A 23387-nucleotide genomic window follows, 5' to 3' on the forward strand; every position below is an offset into this window, starting at 1 on the left:
ACCTTAAGCCCATACTAGCCCAGCTGCTCCAACCTTCCAATTGGCTGACTTCTGTCAACTCCATTCGCCAATCGGCCAATACACTGTAGCACCAATCGGCCGATTCCCAACTATGGCTTTTAATCCGCCGCATCGGCCAATCTTTTCCTTCCCTGACGCCAATTCAAAATACGTGTCAAAATCTGGCGTCAACACATGCCCCCCCAGTTTCGAAGTAAAACATAGCTTTTACTTCGAAATTCTTTTTTAACTCTCTCTCCGAAACAAACGCGGCAAAAATCCCCTTCTGTTTCGTGGTCTTCTACCTAATGATTGCAATCTTTTCGAACTGGGCGCCTGAGACAACTGCTCCTCCGAAATTCGTGTAGACGGCGCGATAAAAATCCTGCCTTTACCCCTTCTCTCGGACCGTCTTTAAATACCGACGTCCTCTACCGCTTCTTCTCCACGAGCTCAGTAACTTCCTCCCCGGCGAATCACTTTCCATCTTCTTCCTGCGCCCTTTTGTCTTCCAATCGCATTCTCTGGCGATTCTTCTTTCGTCTGCATCCCACTTCACTTTCCCTCAATGGCGGCGCCATCGGCAAGTCCACCAACAACGGAGGCTCCGCCGGCAGCTCCATCAACAACGGCAGTTCCATCGGCAACCCTATCAGCAACGATGAGCTTCATTCCAGAGGTAAACATCCAGAACCTTTTCTCTTTAGTTTTTACCACCCATGCATTTTTTAGATCTATTCTTAGTTCTTCCTTTTTATCTTTCTTAGGCGGTCGAACAGCAAATCACCATCCGTCTTTTCGATGCACCTGGCCTTATTTGCCTAGGCCCTATGGGGAACCCAGACCCAACTGATCTGATCAATTTAGAAACCCATAGGATCTCCTTTAAGCAATCACCTATGGATTTGAGCCAGTGGTCAGGCACTTTTAGATCTTGGCCGAATGAAACTCCCGGCTGGAAAGAATGGTACCAAAGAATGGCCAACTCCAAGAGAGTTCAATGGGATGAATTGAAAATCGGCCAATGTATAAATCTATCTTTGTCCCATATGGAGAAAAATGAACCCCTGGTGATAGCAGCCTCTTATTTCTGGTCTGACGCGCTCAATGTGTTTCTCTTTGGGCACGGACCCATGACCCTGACTCTGGCAGATGTTTTGATGCTGACTAATCTCGACATTTCTTCCCCCGATACCCCTTTTAATTATCTGATCAAGCCAGCCCATCGGCTAGAGACGAAAGGAATCGGTGGGTGGAAGGGGTATATCAATAAAAACATGAGGACCGGGACGATTTTAGAGAGAGAATACGCAGCCTTCTTGATGATGTGGCTAGAGAAGCACCTCTTCTGCGGCAGAGCAGTCGGCCCTTCTTCCAACACACAAGCTCTGGCCGAAGCCCTGGCAAGAGGATCCACTATTCCTCTAGGGAAACATCTGTTAGGATCGGCCTACCACATGATGCACCAGATTGCCATTAAACTGTCAAACAGAGAGCCGAATATTTCAGATGCTTCTATAACAGCTTTAGTGAAGAAACCACAAGTTGGTACCCATACCAAAGAACAGAGCTACTTTTCGCGCTGCCCTTCTGCTATGACTCGACGTCCAACTCTTTTGACAATGATCTCACAGACACCTTGATCAAACCAGGGATGTTATCGGCGAACTTCTTTTCCGGGAAAGATTCCCCAACTTATGAGTTTTATAACCCATTAGTTGCAGCACGGCAGTTCAGTCTTGGTCAGTTGCCGATTCAGGTTTACTTTGCTGGCTTCGCAAAAATTCCGGGACGAGCTCACCAAGGGTCTTGATTACAATCAGCTGTGCAATCTAGTGCTAGACTCCAGCACCATCGATCTAAACAACTGGGTGGTAGCTCCTTTTGCTGTCAAGCAATTTATACTATGGTGGGGAGAATGAAACTAACATCTCTTCTGTGTATCCCCCACAACATACTATAATGACTTGGACCCTGACAACATCGACCCAAATGCAGCGGTACTACCTTCTTCTCAGTCGATTTCATCGTCATCTCTTTTATGCTACAAATTTACCGCTAACTCTTATTTCCTTTTGCAGTCCGAAAGTCGACTTCCCGCAATGCACAGCCGAAGTGGTAGGCCGATAGAAAATCGCTATCCATATACATCATTCCCACTTATCGGCTATCATGCTCCAACCATTGAAGACAATACCACCGGCCGATCGAAACAGGCGCTGAACAAAACCTCTTCAAAGAAGACGAGTCGCCGAGTGCACGCCCGTATAGAACTGGCCGATCAGTCGGCGGTGGCATCAGCTGAATCTTTAGCTACGCCGATCCTACTGATTGTCGAAGAAGTCGACCCCCAGGCCGCTACAGAAGCTGGAGCAGCTGCTGCATCATTGTTGATAGAAGCTGTTCAGGTAACTTCGTACACCTCGCACTCTTCTAAGTATTTTGTCGATATTAACTTCTTCCTTCTGTTAGACTACGCAAATCGCTCCAGTGCAATCCCCGCAACGATCGGCCACAATCCAAGTAGAGGCAGGGACGCTAGCAATCCCTCCTACTGAGGTAGAGAAAATCCATTCAAATCAAATCTCTCAATCCTTAATCAAAATCTAACCGATTTCTGATGCAGACTACCCTGGGCACGTCAATCGCGCCCTTTCAACAGCCATCGGCCGGACGACTTGCGGAGGTATAGCAGTTATTATCTGTCACCAGACTTTATCACTTGCCTCATACTCATTGTGATTCGTTTCTTGATCCTTTCCAGGAGGCTGGCTCGAGCACGGCGACGATAATCATCGAATCCTCCTCCTCCGATGAACCAGCCGTGCCAGTTCCCGAGATGAGGGTAGCGCTCCCTCCGGTGCAAGTAGAAGAAATCCGCTTTAAAGAGGTAAGAAACTTAACATCCAAATTGGCCGATTTCCTATTACCATCGGCTAATCTATATTTTTATCATTTCTTCTTTCTCACGGGCAGGACACGCCCAACAACAGCCTCTTCTCCTTTGCGGTTGCACTTTCTGACGATGAAGAGGTAGCCTCATGCCAAGTCGCATTGAGCTCGATCCCCGATGACGTCCGTGCCAAGCTCGAGAGCATACGGACCCTCCTCCAAGACGACATCGGCCGACTAGTGGAAGACGCTTCGCCGATTCGGCAGCTTCTCGGCGAAGTCAGAGGCCGAGTTCCAAAAGAGGCAGAAGAGGCTCTGGCACCCACTGCATACATCGAGTCAATGCGAATTCCAGTGTTCAGGGCCTTACGCCATATGGCCGATCGTGCCAAATTAGCAAAGGCACGTGAACAGGACAACTCCTATAAACACCGAGCTCAAGAAGTGCATCAACGAATCAGCTTCCTCGAGAACTCCTGCCCAGATATCGTCAGCACCATAGACCGCCTCAAACGGCGAAGGGCAGAACTTGCCAAGGAGATGGAGTAGGTGACCAAGGCCATAGCCGCCGAAGAGAAGAAACTTCAAGACCTCCCATTTGTCATTGCTGATTTGAAGCAGGAGCGGCAGAACTTGGCCCATGAAGCAATCCGACTCCATCATCACATGCCAGAAGTCCCTGGATCGGCTGATGACGACTAGAGGACTTTAGATTCGGCCGATCAAGTTAGGCAGCGAGCAATTGCGGCTATTAATGCCCTCCTCGGGTGAATTGTAAAAGTACTAAATGCTCTGTAAACATGTAATGTCCTCTTGCCGTTGACGTGCGGGTTCAAACTTGGACTGTTCCCTGTGGCAGCCTTTTCATTTAATGATCCTTTTTTCCGATGGGACGCGCCTTACCAACCCCTCAGCCTTTTCCATGAGACCCCGTATCGTTTCTAAAGGCATTCACATCACACGTCCTCTTTTCCTCTAGTGGTTTGATCTCCATACCCTCAGACTAGGTGCCGAGATGTCTTCTTCCTCTTCTTCCTTCTCCATCTATCAGGTACGAAATCTTCCTTCGTTCCTCCATCTGACATTTCAATCAATCTGACGATGAGTGGTTGTTTGCTGCTTTTCAGCCAAGACGCCTTAGTCCTGACCTGGAACGAGCGATCGAGGTCATGCATTTCGACGAACTGCTGTCGCAGGCGGACAGAGATCTGATCAGGGCTCATTACGAAGAACTCAAAGATCATATCCCCGCTGACGTTCAGAAGATCCTGGACCATATGGACGCCAACTGCTCCAGGTGGCCGCCAACTGAAAGGAGTCATCCGCTTCCTCGTCAAGTCACCCTTGAGGATACCGCGATGGGGACATCCCAACCACCTCTTGACAGAAGCCACCCACTTCCTCGTCCAGTTGAGGTCGAAGCCGCCATGCAGGATCTGGAGGAAAAGAGCACCCACCTCTTGATAGAATTAGGCCGGATTGAGAGGGAGATTAAGAAAAAGCATGGTCAATAAATGTGTTGGTACTTTTGTTCTAAGGGAAACTTGTACCGTGTTGGCCATGTACCCTGTTACTGTACCGAATAATAAACCGGCCAGACTTAATCAAATGTTTCGTCCTCAAGGCGACGTTATCTTTGCATCAGCTATATAAACAAGAGCCAATAGGAGTTGGCCACGTCGTTCTGATGTGCCCTATCGTCAGTTATGCATCCACCCATATATTGGGATAGTATCTCTTCAGATATCTTCCGTTCAAGGCTCTTGTGAATTCTTCTCCTTCGATAGTTTCCAGTATATATGCGTTTCCCAGAGTGCATCGGCCGATTTTATACAACCCTTCCCAAGTGGGTGACCATTTACTGAATTTGAGATCCTTAGACCCTATCGGCAGCACCAACTTCCATACCAAATCTCCTTGGGAGAATTATTTGACCTTGACCTTCTTGTCATACCACCTGGCCACCCTTTTCTTGTTTTCTTCAATGCTGATCAGGGCCCTTAACCGCTGACCTACCAAATCGTCGAGCTCCCCCTTCATGAGGAGGGAATAGTCATCGGCTGTCAACTAATCTTGAAGCGATGTGCGCCTTGACCCGTCCTTAATTCCCAAGGCAATACTGCCTCGTGACCATATACCACCTGATAAGGAGATATTTTAGTGGCCCCGTGGTAGGCCATCCTGTAAGACCATAAAGATTCAGTTAAAGACAGGTGCCACTTCTTGGGTTGTTCTTCTATCTTCCTGTTGATCAATTTGATTATCCCCTTATTGGACGATTCAGCCTGACCGTTAGCTTGAGCATAATATGGAGAAGAATTCAACAATTTAATTCCCATATCGGTGGTGAACTCTTTGAACTCTGCTGAAGTGAACATCGTCCCCTGATCAGTTGTGATGGTTTGAGGGATACCGAACTGATAAACAATATGGTCTCTCACGAAATCGACCATAGCGGCCGATGTTACAGCCTTCAACGGAACTGCCTCCACCCACTTGGTAAAATAGTCAGTGGCTACTAATATGAACTTGTGTCCCTTGCTTGATGGAGGGTAAATCTATCCGATGAGGTCTATTCCCCAACCTCTAAACGGCCATGGCTTGATTATCAGATTCATAGCCGAGGCTGGTGCACGCTGCACGTTGCCAAACTTCTGACAATCTTGACACCCTTTATAATATTTGAAGCAATCTTCGAGTATCGTTGGCCAATAATACCCATTGTTTCTGATCATCCACTTCATTTTGTGAGCCGACTGATGAGCCCCCCACACGCCCTCATGAATTTCTCCCATCAGGACCTTTGCTTCTTCTGTTCCAAGGCATTTAAGCAGAACCCCATCAATCGTCCGGTAGAATAAATCAACTTCGAGCAGCACATATTTCGTGGCCTAAAAATGTATTCGCCGATCCACTTTCGTGGACGGATCTTTCAAGTAATCGGCGATCTCCTTTCACCAATCATCGGCCACGAGGTCCAAAGTCATGGCACCTTGGATCAGCCGATACCCGGACGCGTGTTTGGCAAGCCTATTGGCCTCTTCATTGTAATTTCTGGGAATATGCTCAATAACCGCAGACTTGAATTCCTTTAAAAGTTGGAGGCAATCTTCGTAGTAAATCTTCAAGACGTCATCTTTGCATTCAGATCTCCCCATTAATTGATCCACAATCAGCATGGAACCCCTAAAAATTTCCACCACATCGGCTTTGATCTCTCTCAACAATTGAATACCTTTTAGGACAGCTCGGTATTCCGCCTGATTATTTGTCGCGAATGCTTCTATTGGTAGAGAGAAATCATAACTTGCCCCCTAAGGCGATATGAGGACGATGTCGATTCCTGATCAAGCCCCACATGAAAAACCGTCGAAGTAAAGAGTCCATGGAACTGGTTCAACGACAGCGATTTCTGGTCCACAATGCTGAACCACGAAATCGGCCATTGCTTGACCTTTGACAGCTTTGGCCGATTCGTACCTTAGGTCAAATTCTGACAGAGCTAGGATCCACTTTTCAATTCTCCCTTTCAAAATTGGTAATGGTAGCATGTACTTTACTACATCATCCTTGCATACGACTATGCATTCTGCCGATAACAGATAGTGCCTGAGCTTGGTGCACGAGAAATACAGACACAGGCACAACCATTCTACTGGGGAATATCTTGTTTCGGCGTCCAGGAGTCTTCTGCTAACATAATATATTACTCGTTCCTTTCCTTCGAACTCCTGTACCAGTGCCGATCCGATAGCCCGTTCATCGGTCGATAGATATAGTCTGAACGGCTTGTCAGCCTGTGGCGGGACTAACACGGGTGGCGAAATTAGATATTGCTTGATGTCTTCCAATGCTTTTCGTTGTTCTTCTCCCCACACGAATTCCTAATCGGATTTCAATTTTAACAAAGGAGTGAAAGCTTGAATACGCCCGGACAAGTTGGATATGAATCTTCTGATAAAGTTGACCTTGCTGATTAGGGACTGCAGCTCAATTTTATTCTACGGGGCCACAACCTTGTTGATGGAAGCTATGATCTTCCAGTTGAGTTCTATCCCACGCTCATGGACCATGAATCCTAGAAATTGTCCGGCCGACACACCGAATGCACATTTGTTCGGGTTCATTTTCAACCCATGCTTCCTTGTGCACTCCAACACTTCTCGCAAATCGGCCAGATGTTCCTGATATCCTTTTGACTTGACCACGACATCATCGATGTAGATTTCCACCAGTACACCAATAAGCTTGTGAAAAATATAATTCATAGCCCGTTGATATGTAGCGCCGACTTGAAAGTAAAGTACAATGAAAAAGTAGATTGTTTGTATTGATTGATGTGTTGTTTACAAATCTCTAGAGATGGCTATTTATAGCCTGTTACAACTGATTTCCTAACCAACTATGATCTATCACTAATTTTAAACGAAAACAAATATTTACAAACACAACTCGTATCGGAGTTGGTTATCATATTCCCACGGGCCAATCTTTCTCCATCTTCCTTTCTGGCCCACCTTAAGCCCATATTGGCCCAGCTGCTCCAACCTTCCAATCGGCCGACTTCTGTGAACTCCATTCGCCAATCGGCCGATACATTGTAGCACCAATCGGCCGATTCCTAACTGTGGCTTTTAATCCACCGCATCGGCCAATCTTTTCCTTCCCTGATGCCGATTCAAAATACGTGTCAAAATCTGGCGTCAACAAGTAGATTGACATATGGCTTTGTGAACCATGCTTATGTCCTTAGAACTGGGAATGGATGGGAGTTTGACATAACATTCCTTCAATAACTGCAACACATTAAGGGTGTAATCAACACATTTGTCGACACAACCAATATCCTCTACATCATGCACAGTTGTAGTGTTGACCTGCGGCCCATCCTCCTCAGATTGTGATTCTTCCTCCTCAGATTCAGGCCCATCCTCCTCAGATTGTGACTCCTCTTCCTCACATTCGAGCCCATCTCCGACTACTATATCTTCATGTGCATTGGCTTGAACATCTTGTGCCCCATCCTCCTCCTGAAAGTCATCATCTTTGAAACCTAAAGATATTTCATCATCATCTATCTTTGCTTCTTCCCACTCAAATGTATCATTGGGAAAATCATCATTCGCAGTGGCCAGCCAAAATCAGATTGACTTTCACCTAAACCATGCTATGAAATTGTTGACTCTTGGGTACCATTCTCAATCACTAACTGAACTTTATCTTTCAAGGCAACATTTGTGCTAGGCCTAGGACAAATATCAACTACCACCTCCAAACATACAACATTTGCATGCTCAATTACCTCCTCATATTGCTTCCAATTAGACTCGGATGCCAAGTTCATAAGAACATAATGAGGTCTAGCTTTCCCACAATCAAAACGGCCTCTCAATGTCATCTCATCCACTCCACATCCATACTTTCTCATTGCACGGTCAACTAAATCTTTAAAACTTGGACGAGCATCGAACAATTCCACTACCTCATTCATATTCTCAAACTCCCCATTCTCTTTCACAATCCCACCATGAAACATATGAACTAAACGATCCATCTACAAAGTACAAAATATAGCTCATTTACTATGAACAACAACAACAAACTACAGGTATTTTAGACAAATAAACCTACACATGCCATGTACACTACACTAATACATCAACAACTATATAAATCAATGCATGCAACTACTTCTACATGTTAAAATCGTCGGCAGAGAGTTGGCTGCGTATGAACTAAGCATCCATTACTACGTAACAAACTTGTAAATCATGAAAATTTCAAAACAAAATCCTAAATCTAATTCATCTAAACACCCTCCAATCTACTAAATGGAATGGTAAAGGAGGAAAAAAGTGGGGGATACCTTCCCAGCAACGTGGGGATCGATTCCCCCCACTTTTCCCACCTAGATCGCCGGACCTGGGGGGTTAGGCTGGAGGAGGAGGAAGAGAGGAGGGAGAGAGGAGGAAAAGCCGGTGCGCCTCTCAAGAATTGGCATTGCCGCGCCAGTCAGCATTGCGCTAGCGTGGCTTGCCTCGCCGCGCCAGCGTCGTAGGGCTGTCGTGCCAGTGCATGTGGCGCGGTAGCGGCTAATTACCGCGCCACAGCTCGCGGCGCGATCAAAAGGGTCACCCATGCAAATAAAATTGGAGAGAGAGGTTATTTTTAAAAATATCTTTAAAAAAGAGGTTATAATAAAAAAATCGTAGGAGGCAGATCCAATTAACAAAGCATCTCACATTCTTTTAGTTCGTGAGATCCAAACGGCCTGTTTAGGTTCATGTTCAATCCAAGTTAATCGAGTCAACGGCTGATACTTCCATCGTTTCTAAATATATAACGGTCAGAAGTTCATTTTAAACTAATTATGAAATAGTTTGTTCTAAGCGACATGTATTTGTATTGAAAATGGAGATAGTACTGGCTTTGAGCAATTTTTATCTGGTGTAAAAATATAGCGCGGCGACTCTTTACCTGCTCACCAGAAAGAATTCATGGTCACGTCAGATTCAAATCGCTCAAAAAAAGATAAAACTAACGGCTACGCGAGTGACACGTGCTACCCAACAATGTAAAAGGCATCCTACCCAATAGTAGCAGAAAATAAAAAACACAAAAGACCTTTTTTTTCTGCCCAATCGGCGTGTGCAGCTGCGGGCCTGCCGCACACTGCAACCAGCTGTTCCCTCCCCCTTGTCTCTTTCCCCGCGCCGACTTGCCAACCTACGTGCCCCACGCCACTGCCACCCCAACCATTCACACTCGCGGCTTCCCTCGCTTAGAAAACCAATAGCAGTCGTCCACTGCCCACCCCATCCGCTCCAGTCGATCCCTCTCTACTTCTCTAGCTCCCCTGTTTCACCTTCAGCTCCTCTGTTTTCTCCTCCTGTCTTCCCGCCCAGCCGTGCCCCATGCCCGTCGCCGCGCTCCACCCCCTCCCGGCCGTCGTCGGGGCCGGCCGCCGAGGGTTCCGACGCCAGGCGCGGTTCGGCCTCCGCGCGAGCTCCCTGGAGTCGCCGTCGGCGGCCGTGACGGTGCTGAATGGCGTGGCAGGGGCGCCCGTGGAGAGGATGGAGAAGGTGAAGGAGGATAAGGCCGATGTGCCAGTGGTGAAGGACGAGGATGAGAAGAAGGGGCTAGACGTCCTCTACGACGACGGCTTCGGCAGCGTCACCGTCAAGGACTACTTCGCGGCGGCCAAGGCCGTGTCCAGGGACGACGGCGGCCCGCCGCGCTGGTTCTGCCCCGTCGAGTGCGGCCGCCCGGCGGTGGACGACGCGCCGCTGCTGCTCTTCTTGCCAGGTGCGTTCCTTTAGCTGGCCAAATCAATCACTGCCGCGTTTGCCTAGCTAGACTTCGTTTGAGCACCGTTAATTTTAGCACTCGATAAAGATGGCAGTTTATTACCAAAAAAAGTTAAGCACATGATTGACATATATAGAAACATCTCCCAGAAGGGCAGTACGTAAATGCCCCAGTGGAGAAATCATTCTGGGCTCCCATCTGTTTCTGTGAACTGTGATAATGCTGAGCCGCGAATTGACAACACTGCAGGAACGGATGGCGTCGGGATGGGGCTCATCCTGCACCACAAGTCGTTGGGCAAGTGAGTCTTTTCCTTTCTTTCCTACTTTTGGTTTTACCATTTTCCACTTATAGGTGCAGCCAGTTTGGAGCAAACTTATTCGCAATCATGTATGCCTGCTTTGTCAACCTTATCAGTTTCCCCCCTTTCTTAAACAAATTTTTTCATCAGTTTTCTTCGTGACGACTTCAAAGAAATTACTAACGACTATTATTCTCCTAACGAATGTTCAGATACTAATTAGGAGTATTAAATATAATCTAATTACAAAACCAATGCACATGGAGACTAATTTGCGAGACGAATCTATTGAGCCTAATTAGTCCATGATTTGACAATGTGATGCTACAGTACATATGTGCTAATGATGGATTAATTAGGCTTAATAGATTCGTTTCGTGAATTAGCCTCCATCTGTATAATTAATTTTATAATTAGCTCATGTTTAGTCCTCCTAATTAATCTCCGAATATTTGATGTGACATGAATTTTAGTCTGAACTAAAGATCCAAACATCCCCTAAAGATAGATTTCTTTTCCTCTACTGTTACATTACATTTGATACACATGTTTATGCTAGTGCCCTTTGTCCATGTCACTGACTCACTGGTAGAGGAGTATCCAAGACTGTTCCTAGTCAACCACAAAAGACTGCCCTCTGTTTCTGATTACTTCAGCTCCGTGCCGTCATTGTCTACGAAGTTATGAAAGACACGATGAGTAATTAGTCCACTAGTGATTGATCCGCTAGATGTTGATGCCTTTTTCTTTTTTCATCTTTTCTAACGCTAAACCTGCCCGGCTGCCCATGTGACAAAAGTCGTCTGCCTCTGTTTCCTTCTCGTTTTGTCTTTGACTCTTGTGTTTATCCAACCACTCCATCTTGGAGCTAGCCGCTACTCAACAGAACAGACTAAATATTATGATCTTAAATCTGAAGTAACGTTTTACTCATATTACAATTTTCACCAACTTTATTTTGTATTGTAAAGTTTACTGTTCCAGCACATAGTGGATGTTGAGTTAACCTTAACTCCTTTGCCTCCTTTTTCAATTCTGCAGAGTATTCGAGGTTCGTTGCTTGCATATACCAATCAATGATCGTACGCCATTTGAAGGTACGATGTTGCTGCACTTGGTTCACAGTCCGCATCACTATTCTAATTATCTAGAGAACAACTCTAAAGCAAAGTAGTATTAGTTTGGCACGCCCGTTCTAGAGATATTTAGTTATCCTATAGATAAGTATATCTTATAAGATTTATGTACCATCCAACTCTGAGTGTAGAAATTACAAAATTATGAGTATGAATTTTTGAATTGTTCGTTAGTTCAAGAGACTGAGGTATGAGTAATCCATTAGGCTCTCTTTTCTGATACATGTGACTATAAATTCATACAGGGTTGCTACAAACCGTCGAAAATACTATCGAGCATGAGCATGATTTATCACCAAACAGACCAATATACCTTGTTGGAGATTCATTTGGTGGATGCCTTGCAGTGGCAGTGGCAGCTCGTAATCCACAAATTGATTTGGTTCTGATACTAGTAAATCCAGGCAGGTGATCATTTTTAGTTTCAGATTTGATTTGAATAGACTCTTTTCACAGTACTGTTTTTTTCCCGCTTTTGTTTCCAACTAACCTGTTTCTCTTTTTCAGCTACATCATTTGCAAGGACTCCATTGCAGCCAATATTGCCTCTTCTGGAATCAATGCCAAGCGAGTTTCATGTTACAGTTCCATATCTTCTCAGTTTTGTCATGGGTATGCCTCCTATTAGCTCTTATTTGAATTTTGAATATTCTTGAACCAGATCAGACTTTTTCCAATTTGCATCGACTGAACACATTATTCAGACCTTTTCACCGTTACCTAAGAAAGTTAGTCTTGATTGTTCATAAAGAAATTCTTCCTTGGTATATTAAATGTTAAAATGTAATTCTTGTTCTACATTTTTCTAGACAAATTTGTCTTTTGCAACTGATTTGAGCTATAATACACAGTTGTGCTACCATGGTTTGGTCTCTAATTTCCTTTTCTACGACCACGGAATCTCTCTTTGTTCTTTTCCAGCATTTTGTAGCTTCCATTTCCTTTTTTGCCACCCCTTCTAGGTCAGCACTATTTGATCATCAAGAAAAAGAAGCAGGGGTATTCAGAATAATTGAAAAGACTAAAAGATGTAGAAATGCAAATAGTAAAGAAAAACAGAGGGAAGAGAGGAAAATTTTTTATCATTTTTTTAAAATATATATTTTTATTTTTGATAAATCACACCATAGTAAGGACTGTACTAGGGAAGATATGTTCATTGTACTTAACTTTGGTGTAACATTGCCAAAAATGTCTGATAGTAAGATTTACTTGAAATTTTGAAGACTTATTCAAAATTAATTGTTAGATTTTTGGGGGCTATGTGCCTTTTTTATTTTCCCCAAAAGTTCTTACAATTTAAAAGCATTTATATTTATCTTTTTTTTACATTTTCTTTTTTTGTGATGTTTAAATGGCAAAGGCCACATGCATTTTTTGGTGGCAGAAAATATATTAGAGTTGTAATCAATGTAGAAAGAAAAAATACATCTTTTCCTCTTTGGTCTTGCTTCTAAGGATGTGTTTCAACAGGTGACCCTCTAAAGATGGCTTCGGTTAGCATTGAAAACAACCTATCTCCTCCAGAAACTCTACAGAAGTTGTCAGACAGTCTCACTTCAATGCTGCCTTTGCTTTCGGTTAGTATTCCATCCCATCATTAAAACATATGGAATGCTCTATACTTCAACATTAGGGAAGTCTTAAGTGTCTAACTTGATTAAACCTCAACCACGTGGTCAATATTTGATTATTGAGAGTTGTATTCTGGTTGTTGTTAATAAGTCCGTGGCACTTAGTGTTCATTGATCCAGGGGCAATGTAGTTCTTGTTTGTTTTTCCGGAACGAACCGGGCATGAGAGCTGCCGATTATATTAAAAAGAAGAGGGTCCAACAAGTACAAAAACACCGAGCGGTGCAAAGAGCAAAGAAAAAAGGCTTGAAAAACCTATACAAACGTCCAGAAGTAAAGTATTAACACCGGGCTAGTAAAACGGAAAGGTGCTTTGCTCCAGCCGCGATCCACATGGCAGACTCGTCTCTAATCCTGTCGACCATGTAGTTCTTGTTTGTTTGTTTCTCAATTGAAACTAGATCTTTTATTTCTCCTTAATATAACGACAGTCAGATCTAATGCTGGTTGAGGCAAAAAAAATGTCTTAACTCACCCAGATTAGCTCTACGCCCGCTAAGCACCTAACTTGTATCAGATCAGTCCTCACTCTTACAACCAATGTGCTGAATATTTTGAACACAATTGTATTCTTCTATAATTGAAGTCTCGCTTCACGAAATGTGTGACAAACATTACTTTTAGCAATGCATTATATTATTATTGTGTGTTTCTAAAAGATGGAACAAGCATGCATTTCTTTTAAGTTACTTTCTTGGAAGCTTGTGTTCCTTGTTTTCTTTCATCATGAGATCAGATACAAATCTAACTACATAATGGTATTACACAATCTTTTGGGGGAGCACTTCATATTATTCATTTTGACTCATGCTTTTTTCTTTTAACCTCAGGAGTTGGCAGATATTATACCAAGAGATACTCTTTTGTGGAAGTTAAAACTTCTCAAGACCGGAGCAGCCTATGCAAATTCTCGTCTTCATGCTGTACAAGCAGAAGTTCTACTTCTTGCCAGGTCCTTGTTTTAATATTTTCTGTATAACCCGTAGTTTTGTAGTCTGTCGACCTTTAGCCTCCATATCCTTGCTCTCATAGTGTATATATATACCTGTAATCAGCGGTAACGACAATCTTCTACCAAGCGGAGATGAAGCAGATCGACTCTTCAAGGCACTGAAGAACTGCAGAGTTCGATACTTCAAGGACAATGGTCATACACTACTCTTGGTACATCCCATCACACTCACAATTCTTCTGTTCTTTCCATCCGATTATAATGTTTGGACCAAGCCGTGCATTCCTCTTCCTCCAATTCTGAAAGCCATAATGTGCTTGCACAGGAGGATGGTGTCAATCTGTTATCTGTCATAAAGGGAGTAAACATGTATCGCCGCAGAAGGCAAAGGGATTTTGTAACTGATTATCTCCCTCCTACTTTAAGTGAGTTCAAGAAAACATTTGATGAGGATCACAAGTATGTATTAAAATGCTGAAAGTTCTATTCTACCTTTTTTTTGCTATTTTTTGTAAACGGCAAACTGAATCTTCTGCAGACTTTTTCACCTTGCACTGAGCCCAGTCATGATGTCTACGCTGAAGAATGGAAAAATTGTCCGTGGTCTTTCTGGCATTCCTGATCAGGGTCCTGTCTTGTTCGTGGGCTATCATGCGCTCATGGGTATCGAATTGAGTCCACTGTATGAAGAGTTCTTGAGGGAGAAGAAAACAATTGTTCGTGGCTTGGCTCATCCATTTTTGTTTGGAACAAAATTTGAGTCTTCGCGCCAGGAGTTATCTCGGTTGGATACAGTTTCTATGTATGGTGGACTACCGGTCACCCCAATTAATATGTACAGGTTATTTGAGAGGAATGAATTTGTTCTGCTTTATCCTGGTGGTGTTCGTGAAGCCCTTCATAGGAAGGTTTGCATAATTTGACCAGTTTACCCACTACTAGCCTCTCGATTGAATCATTAGTGGTACATAAAATTATTCTCAGAAAGATTTTCAGTTATGATGTGCTAAAGTTTACTAAAAATGAGCTACCCGGTATCACTATGAAAAAGAATAACTACTACTTGAACTCCAATTTGCGGACGACCTTTTGCTTACTCCTTACTATATCTACTGAATTTTGCAGGGTGAAGAATACAAGTTGTTTTGGCCAGATCAACCAGAATTTGTAAGAATGGCGGCACGGTTTGGGGTGACTGTCATACCCTTTGGGTGTGTAGGAGAAGATGATGTTCTAGAGGTAGATATCTGTTGATCCATGTCTTTGCTCTATCATATGAATCTGAAAATACCATTCTCTATGCCTTAAATACCATAGAAAAATGCCTAGCTTTAGATATACTGTTTTGCTTCAGTACTCCTTTGTCTGCAAAAGTGCATGATGGCTATAGGCTATAAGTCATGCTATTGCACATTTGTATTATGTTTCTCTACTGCATGCTGATGAAACTAATCACTTACTCTGTGCACTCATTCTGCAGTTGGTTCTGGATTACAATGATCAGAAGAACATCCCTGGCCTTCGGGAATGGATAGAGTCAGTCAACAAAGAAGCTGACAGAGTGAGGTCAGTTTTAAGCTATTTTCTCCTAGACTAAAACACAATGATCAGACATTACCTTTGTGCTTGCTCAACTGAACTCTTGTTTCATTCATGGAATGCATTATTCGTTTCAGGGATAGTGTCAAAGGGGAGGATGGGAATCAAGACATGTACTTGCCTGCTCTTCTCCCAAAAGTACCTGGTCGATTCTACTATCTATTCGGCAAACCGATTGAAATGAAAGGGATGAACAGCCTTGTCAGAGACAGAAAGAGTGCAAATGATGTGTATCTACGCATAAAATCAGAAGTGGAGGAGATAATGTCGTATCTAAAGAGGAAGAGGGAGGAAGACCCTTACAGGAGTATTGCGCAGCGTGCGCTATACCAGGCAACATGGGGCACCTCTGGTCAAGTCCCAACTTTTGAACCATGAAGATCAGGTGCAGAGAAATGTTAGTGTGATTGGATATTTGAAAGCTCACACAAACAGAATAGGAGAAAGAATTGGTGAACGTAGGGCAGGACATCTGCAACTGCAAGCGATTGCGATTCTTTGATCAGATGCAATGCATTCGGAGGAAATTTCCTCCCTTACACATTGTACAGAAGTAGATTACATGTACTATACAGAAAAAAATATTGCATGTGTATATTTTTCTGACAGTTTTCCGACTGGGGTGTAAGTGGTTTATCAATATGATTAGCACGATATATTCATGTTTGTTCAAACAAAGGATCACCATTCCTTTTTTGGTAAAACACCTGTAATTTTCATGCTTTAAATCTCAATGGATAAACCATTTTTTTAGAAATAAAAAGGCAGGAGCCCTGCTCATTCATTGAGGGAACATACAGAGCAATTAAAGAGTTAATCAAGAAGGGAGATTACATATGGATGAAGGAGAAAACACAAAAATCACAACCAAGTACAGAAAGAAAGAAGCAAGAAAAGATTACATAACAAGTTCGTAGGCTAGCTTGCTACTTGTTCTTGTGAGTGACCATCTGTGCTGCTATCTTGTCCTTCCAAATTGAGCTCTTTTACGGTGCACAATACTACCACGTGGTAATATAGAGTATAGGCTGTTTTTGTATAGTTAAAATTGTAATTAGCACGACATATATTATTCGGGGATTTTTTTTCTGCACGCTATTTTCGCTCACGATCTCTCAGCGCACGCTACACCACCACCGCCCGCACGCCGCCCCACCCCCCATAGCGCCGCCACCGCCCGCACGCCGCCGCCCCACCCGTCGTGCCGTGCCGCTACCGCCCACATGCCGCCCCGCCCGTCGTGCCGCGCCGCCACCTCCGGCTTCTCCAGGACGTTGCTACCGGCTCCTCCTCCCTTTCCAGTCCGCCGCCGCTACCGCCTCCTCCTCCCTTTCCTGGACCCATCCTCATCCTAGTGAAGATAGGAGCCCTTCCATTGCAGCTGTAAGTTGAGCTATCAAATGCATGTTTTGTGACTGATTATTTGAATATTAACATGCAATTACAGATGTGGTAAGCTTTGTTAGTTAGGTTGGGATGAAGAACTTCAGTACCGTCCTATGTTGATACAAAGGTATTCTTTGAAATGGTTGGGATACATTTTTTTTTCTTGTAGGTTACCATAATGGAGGCATTAGCATGGAGGAAATTAAGAAATATAAGAGTGTTGTAGATTAGACTTTTATGAGGGAGGAAGATTTCTATAAGTTTTACAATGATTATGCATACTATAAAGGGTTCAGTATCAGAAAGGACAGAGTTAGGTACAAGATAGGTACCAAAGAGGTGCTATGGAGAAGATTCATGTGCTCAAGGATATAGATCTGTTAAGTACTTCGAAAGGATGGATCAAAAAAGACAGCCGTATGCTCTCACCCGTTGTGGATGTACGGCTAAGCTTGATGTGGAGTGGAGTGAAAGTAATGGCATCTGGTATGTGAAGCACTTTGTGGATGTCCACACACATGCCCTTGCAAAACCAGAGCATGCTTTTGTTTTGCGATCTCATCGAGGGCTTAATGATCCTCAGAAAGCGGAGGCAATCGAGCTGGGGCTAGGTGGACTGTGTCCATTTCAGATCATGGACGTAATGGAGACCAGACACGGTGGTCCAGGAGAGACTGGATTTCTTTAGAAGGACTTGTACAATTTCTTTTCAAGGTACAAGAAGGGAAAGGTTGAAGAAAGCAATGCAAAATTTGTGTTGAATCATATGCGTCAGATGCAAGAGAAAGATCCAGAGTTCTTTCTCACATATAGTGTGGATGCACAAGGCAAGGTTGAAGAACCTATTTTGGTTGGATGCACAGTCGCAGATAGACTATGGTGTTTTTGGAGACGTCATTGTATTCGACAGCACTTACCGTGTGAACCGGTACAATCTTCAGTTTGTCCCTTTTATAGGAGTTAACCATCATCGAAGCACAGTTGTCTTTGGTTTTGGTATATTATCGGATGAAACTATCTTGTCATATGTATGGCCACTCGAGGCTTTATTGGAGGCGATGCACCAGAAGCATCCAAAATCCTTAATCACTGATGGGGACGCAGCGATGGTAAGAGCTATTGAGATTGTCATGCCTGATGCAGATTACAGATTACAGATTGTGCAGTTGGCACATAGAGCAAAATATGCTGAAACGATTCCGTGGTTCGAAGCTCAAGGATTTCAGAAAGTTCATATACCATGCAATGGAGGAGGGTGAATTTGATAGGCTTTGGAGAGTGTTTAAAGGTACCCATAATATCAAACAAGATAACCTATGGGTAAATAGGATGTACAAACTTAGAAGGAAGTGGGCCGCGACATTCACAAGAGGGAGACATTTCTTGGGCATGCAAAGAAATCAGAGGAGCGAGAGTCTAAACTCAAGGCTTCACAGCCATTTAGACCGAAAGATGTCCCTGGTTGATTTAATGGAGCATTACGAGTTTTGCTATCATGCATTCATCGGAATGAGATTGAGCTTGATGCAAAGGTGTTGTGTTCTATCCCGTTCACTAAGATTTCTGCTAATGTTCTTGAGAAAAGTGCTGCGCAAATCTTCACACCAAATATTTTCCAGAAAGTGAGCTTGTAGATTAAAAAATCAAGTAATTGGTCGGTGACAGAGGTGACATTGCAGAATGGGTGTTTGAGGTATGAGGTTTCATTGCAAGGCAACAACAAGCGTTGTTTTCATGTGACTTGTACCTTTGGGTCATCGTTGGTTGATGCTAGATGCCATTGCTGGAAGCTGGAGCGGGAAGGAATTCCATGCGCGCATACTTTCTACATCGTATAGAGAGCATCCCTCCTTGTTGTGTTTACGTGAGGTGGACTATAAATGCCAAGAGTGCTTTCCGAACGGAGATGCATACCAACACGCATGTTTGGATAGAACAAATGGATAGTTACCATTCCCTTCGCTCAAAGGGCAATCATGCTTTATTCAAAGTTTCTAGGAGCCAAGGTGAGATGGAGAGGGTAATGAAGTTACTTGATGATATTTTGAAAGAAGACACACAGGAGCACGGGATGGAAGAGGAGACATCATTTGGGCCGCTACCGGCTCATTTCTCAGCAGCCAACTAGCCTTGTGGCACCAAAGTACTTGATCAGGTGAAGATTGTTTCGAAAGGTGCTCCACGATCCAACAAGAGGTGGAAGGCAAGCCATGAATTCTGAGGAAATGTTTGAAAATTTACGGGTCGGATAGTTAAATTTTGTATTTATGCCATGAATATACTTTTTATGTCATAAATTTTGTATTCTGGTGAATTGTTTCATTTGTTTTATTTTGGCATCAATAGATTCTTTGTTCCATTTTTTTTCACAAGCTCCACACAATTCACCAAATGTTTGAAAACATCATTACTATATGGTCCTAAAATGTTGTTATTAGCTTGTTAACTCTACGATGAGAATATACTCAAATTGTTGTTTGTCTCTGAATGCATGATTCTTATGTATAATGTTATGTTGTGCACTTCTGTGCTATATAACCCTGAACAGTACCTGCATTCAGACATGATTATTGTGTATACTGTTATGTTGTGCACTTCTATGCTATATAGCCCTAAATAGTACTTGCGTTGACTCAATACAATCCATTGCAACATTCATCATGTGCTACAATGGTGTGGACTGAAGGCTTGTGTTCAGCTTTTAACTGGTGCTTCATGCCTCTAGATTTTTGAATGCTAGTTTTTTGTTCCATTGCAATAATTGATTCGATCCATGCTTGTGCTGTGTGCACTGTTTCCCCCATTTGAGTCTGCTCAACCTGCATGAGTAGATAGAATAGCACTAGCACCAAATCTGAACAGCTTGTCTTTTACACCAAATCTCATGTTCTTGTTTTTCGGCAGCTCAGTACTAGAATAGCACTAGCTATTATGCGTTATATTTTTATTCTTGTGCTGTTACTATAGGATTTGGTATGTTACTTTGCATTTTGTCAGCGTAAATATGCAGACTGTAATTAAGTTGAGGAATTGGTCCAGCATCTTCAGCCTTAAAAATATTTTCTTAAACTGACTTAGATGATCAAATACAGATGATGTCTTTACCCAAATTAAAGGGCATAATTCTTTTGTTGTTTGTTATTTGGGCTTGTCTTTTACATGGAATAGATGCATACCAGACCTTATCTGGTACAAAAATGTGTGATAATGTCATGGTGAATGTAACAGTGATGCTAGAGCATGAATTATCTGAGTGAATATAATACTAACAAATTGTCAGGATCTGAGTGATATATTAATTTATTTTTCAATGGTACCCCAAATAGCATTTGAAAATATTAGTGACAGGGGAAGGGAGGTGTAAGCCTAGTTATTGGTAGGTACTGATATGTAGCTTAAGATGTTGGCCTCCATTAACTTAAACAAGCAGAGTCAGCACACCTTATAATTGCAACAGCTATCATGTTAACAAAGTAGCACCTATCGTCGTATGGGTTTCATTCCTTCCAGGATGTTATATTTATTCTCAAGTCACGTCGTGTAAATGAACAGAGTATGATCCATAATAAGTTGTTCAAATTGATGCAGGTTACAGTTTCACCCTCACATGGTTAGAGAAACTAGGTGAATAGTCATATAAAAGCTCTCTTCATTGCGCACCCTGGAAAGGATAGCCGTCATTTGGATGAAGCAAGACATAAGATTCAGCAAGATTCATTATGAACATGTGCCGTGTGTTCTTTTGAGTGGATATCAAACATCATCACTCAAGGGCGACAGCTTGCTCTTCGTTTGAGGCAGCTTGCATTGTCTACTGAACTTGTAATAGTAATCCTCTGGATGTAATAAAAAAGGATTGAATCGGTATATCGTGATAGAACTGATAAAAAAGATTGAATCGGTATATCGTGGTAGAACTGATATTATACTGTCTGTATTCTTGCGTGGAGCTTGCAAATGGTTCAAGGGTAACAGTTGTTGCCATGGTATAGCCCTTCATAGGGTCACCTAATGCGACTGTCGCTTCATTTTTTTTTGTTGAGATAGACTGTCACTTCATTGGTTCAAGATGTTAATCACTTAATGCAAAAACTTGGCAGGAAACGAGAGTTGTCTCGTAAGAGTTTTCACTCTGGGTCTCCATGTATATAGATGTTCCTTTTTGCATGGTCAATTTGCACAACTCCTGTTCAAATGTGTCGTGATGTGGAAATGAAATTGTAGAATGATGTGAAATAATAGTATATAAAAAACAGAAAAAAAATAGGCCCGGAGTACTTGCTTTACGCATCTGTTAGATGATCGATGAGGCATTCATGTCACGATCTTTAGGGATGAGTGTTCAGTTTGGCTATTTTACCTTTTATGAAATACAATAATATATCACATACAAACCGCTAATATTTGGAATTCTATAAAGTGAGCAATTTTCAGGTCTGTCAGACTTGCATCACCACTCAAAGTTCGTCAACCTGTCAGGCAAACTCCTGAAGATTTCCAAATACTCTGCCAAACATCATTGCAGCAGGAATGCAGTAGAAGAAACACATTGTGCGTGATATTATTCGTTCGCGTTTGGCAATAATTTTTGCTTGAAGCATTGCATTGGTCGAAATAGATGTGCCATCATGAGTACGAAACCTGAAATTATTCTACCTGAAACTAACTATGCTACCAGTTCAGATAGAAATTGTGACAACACTCAACATGAAGTTCCGCTGCTTGCATCGCATCGGCATTGTAGGCATTCAACATTCGATGGAGCAGAGAGAAATCAGGAGCAGCCGACATTGTTGCCAGCTTTGCCATCAGGAGCAGGGAGATAACGCGGCAATGCTGGTCGTGCGTGCCACCCCGTGGACGGCCCTTCCTTGGTCTACTCCAGCACGGTGCCCTTCGCCGCTGCCTGGTACGAAACAAGGAGGACAAGAAGGACCTCGCGCAATGAGTCGCCATTGCAGGCTAACGCGGTGAATTTGCCCCGTCGCATTTCCGACGGGGACGGTGTACGCTGGATGGATGACGACGGCGCCGACCGCGTCCGCTGCGGCACGGTATGACTGATAGAAGTTTGCATATTGATTATTGATTATTAATCATGATCCGCAGGCACCGACGACGGCCGTGCACCTCCCGCCGCCATCCTCTAGCGAGTAGAGTGGCAGGCGGAGTCTCCAGCAGCTCAGATGGATCTTGCGATGGTGTAGATGCCGCTGCCGCCGCCCCAGTGCACGTGCGAGTGATTGGAAATGAAGAGACAAGGAGTAAAAGGAAAGAAGATAAGGATAATTAAGAAAGATTTGATATATTTCAACAATATCATTTTACACATTCTCCAATCATACCTTTATACTATCTATACTACTCATGCATACTACCTATACTACAACTTAAGGTTTTAGCAGTATACAATTAATCTCAACCGTCGGACCCTTACATATGAGTCATTTTCGAATAGTAGTATAAGGTAGTATTGTGTACCGTAAAATACCTCTCCAAATTTCCCACCAGAAGAGCAGCAGGATGTTCCTCATCCTTTTTAAATCTGTTATTTCTGTGTCCAAAACCCATTCTTGAGTTTATTCCAATTGCATTGTGCCAAATATCATGTTAATGTTTTTTTAAGTAGCAAAAGAGGGAGGCATATCATGATATCAATATATCTTAATGAGGCATATTGAATACCAAAGCATCCACAAATTGCAGACCTAAATCTTGTGCTACCAATTCCAGTTCATTGATGGAGCATGATCGAGTAATCTTTTCAGCTCAGTTTAGGAGAAAGCTAAGCACAACTCCTTGTATGGTTTAAAATAGTTACACTTTTTTACTTTTCATGGTTTTCCTATATTCAATATTTAAAAACCTCACAAACCACCTCTTTGTTGCAGTTCGTCAAAATGGCAATGTTTAGTTTCTACAGGATGGTTTCAATTGGCATAATTAAAGATGCTAGAGTCTGAGTGTCTGACCATCGAAACGTCATGTGGTTGATTTCCAAATGACCAGATCACACAAATTTTAGACAGTGGAGTGCAAGTCTACAACACTCCAATCTCCAAACTCACACCCTTTGTGCCTCATTCCGTTTCAGTTATTCTCGCAGCGCACCTTGAAGCTTCCCTAACGCATGACTCCGTTCTCTCCCAGGCCTCCCTAAAACCATGCCAAGAACTCCC

The 23387-nt window shown here is 43.1% G+C and overlaps 1 protein-coding gene across 1 annotated transcript; it reads left to right on the plus strand.

Annotated features, from left to right (window-relative positions):
• The first annotated feature begins 9684 nt into the window (after nucleotides 1–9684).
• LOC101755026 (acyltransferase-like protein At1g54570, chloroplastic) lies at nucleotides 9685–16500 on the plus strand. The gene is made up of 13 exons (XM_004968680.4): nucleotides 9685–10197; nucleotides 10450–10501; nucleotides 11543–11598; nucleotides 11883–12041; nucleotides 12145–12249; nucleotides 13111–13217; nucleotides 14102–14223; nucleotides 14327–14435; nucleotides 14549–14682; nucleotides 14762–15131; nucleotides 15349–15462; nucleotides 15704–15789; nucleotides 15900–16500. The coding sequence occupies exons 1-13, from the start codon at nucleotides 9807–9809 to the stop codon at nucleotides 16198–16200; spliced, it is 2106 nt and encodes a 701-aa protein (XP_004968737.1). The 5' UTR covers nucleotides 9685–9806; the 3' UTR covers nucleotides 16201–16500.
• The last annotated feature ends 6887 nt before the right edge of the window (nucleotides 16501–23387 follow it).

This window comes from Setaria italica, chromosome V (genome assembly GCF_000263155.2).
Source record: "Setaria italica strain Yugu1 chromosome V, Setaria_italica_v2.0, whole genome shotgun sequence".
Taxonomy (NCBI): Eukaryota; Viridiplantae; Streptophyta; class Magnoliopsida; order Poales; family Poaceae; genus Setaria; species Setaria italica.

Coding starts and splice junctions, on each gene's coding strand:
- LOC101755026 (XM_004968680.4), top strand. CDS start 9,807: ATGCCCGTCGCCGCGCTCCACCCCCTCCCGGCCGTCGTCGGGGCCGGC. Junction 12,250..13,110: donor TCTTCTCAGTTTTGTCATGG/GTATGCCTCCTA, acceptor GTGTTTCAACAG/GTGACCCTCTAAAGATGGCT. Junction 13,218..14,101: donor CAATGCTGCCTTTGCTTTCG/GTTAGTATTCCA, acceptor TTTTAACCTCAG/GAGTTGGCAGATATTATACC.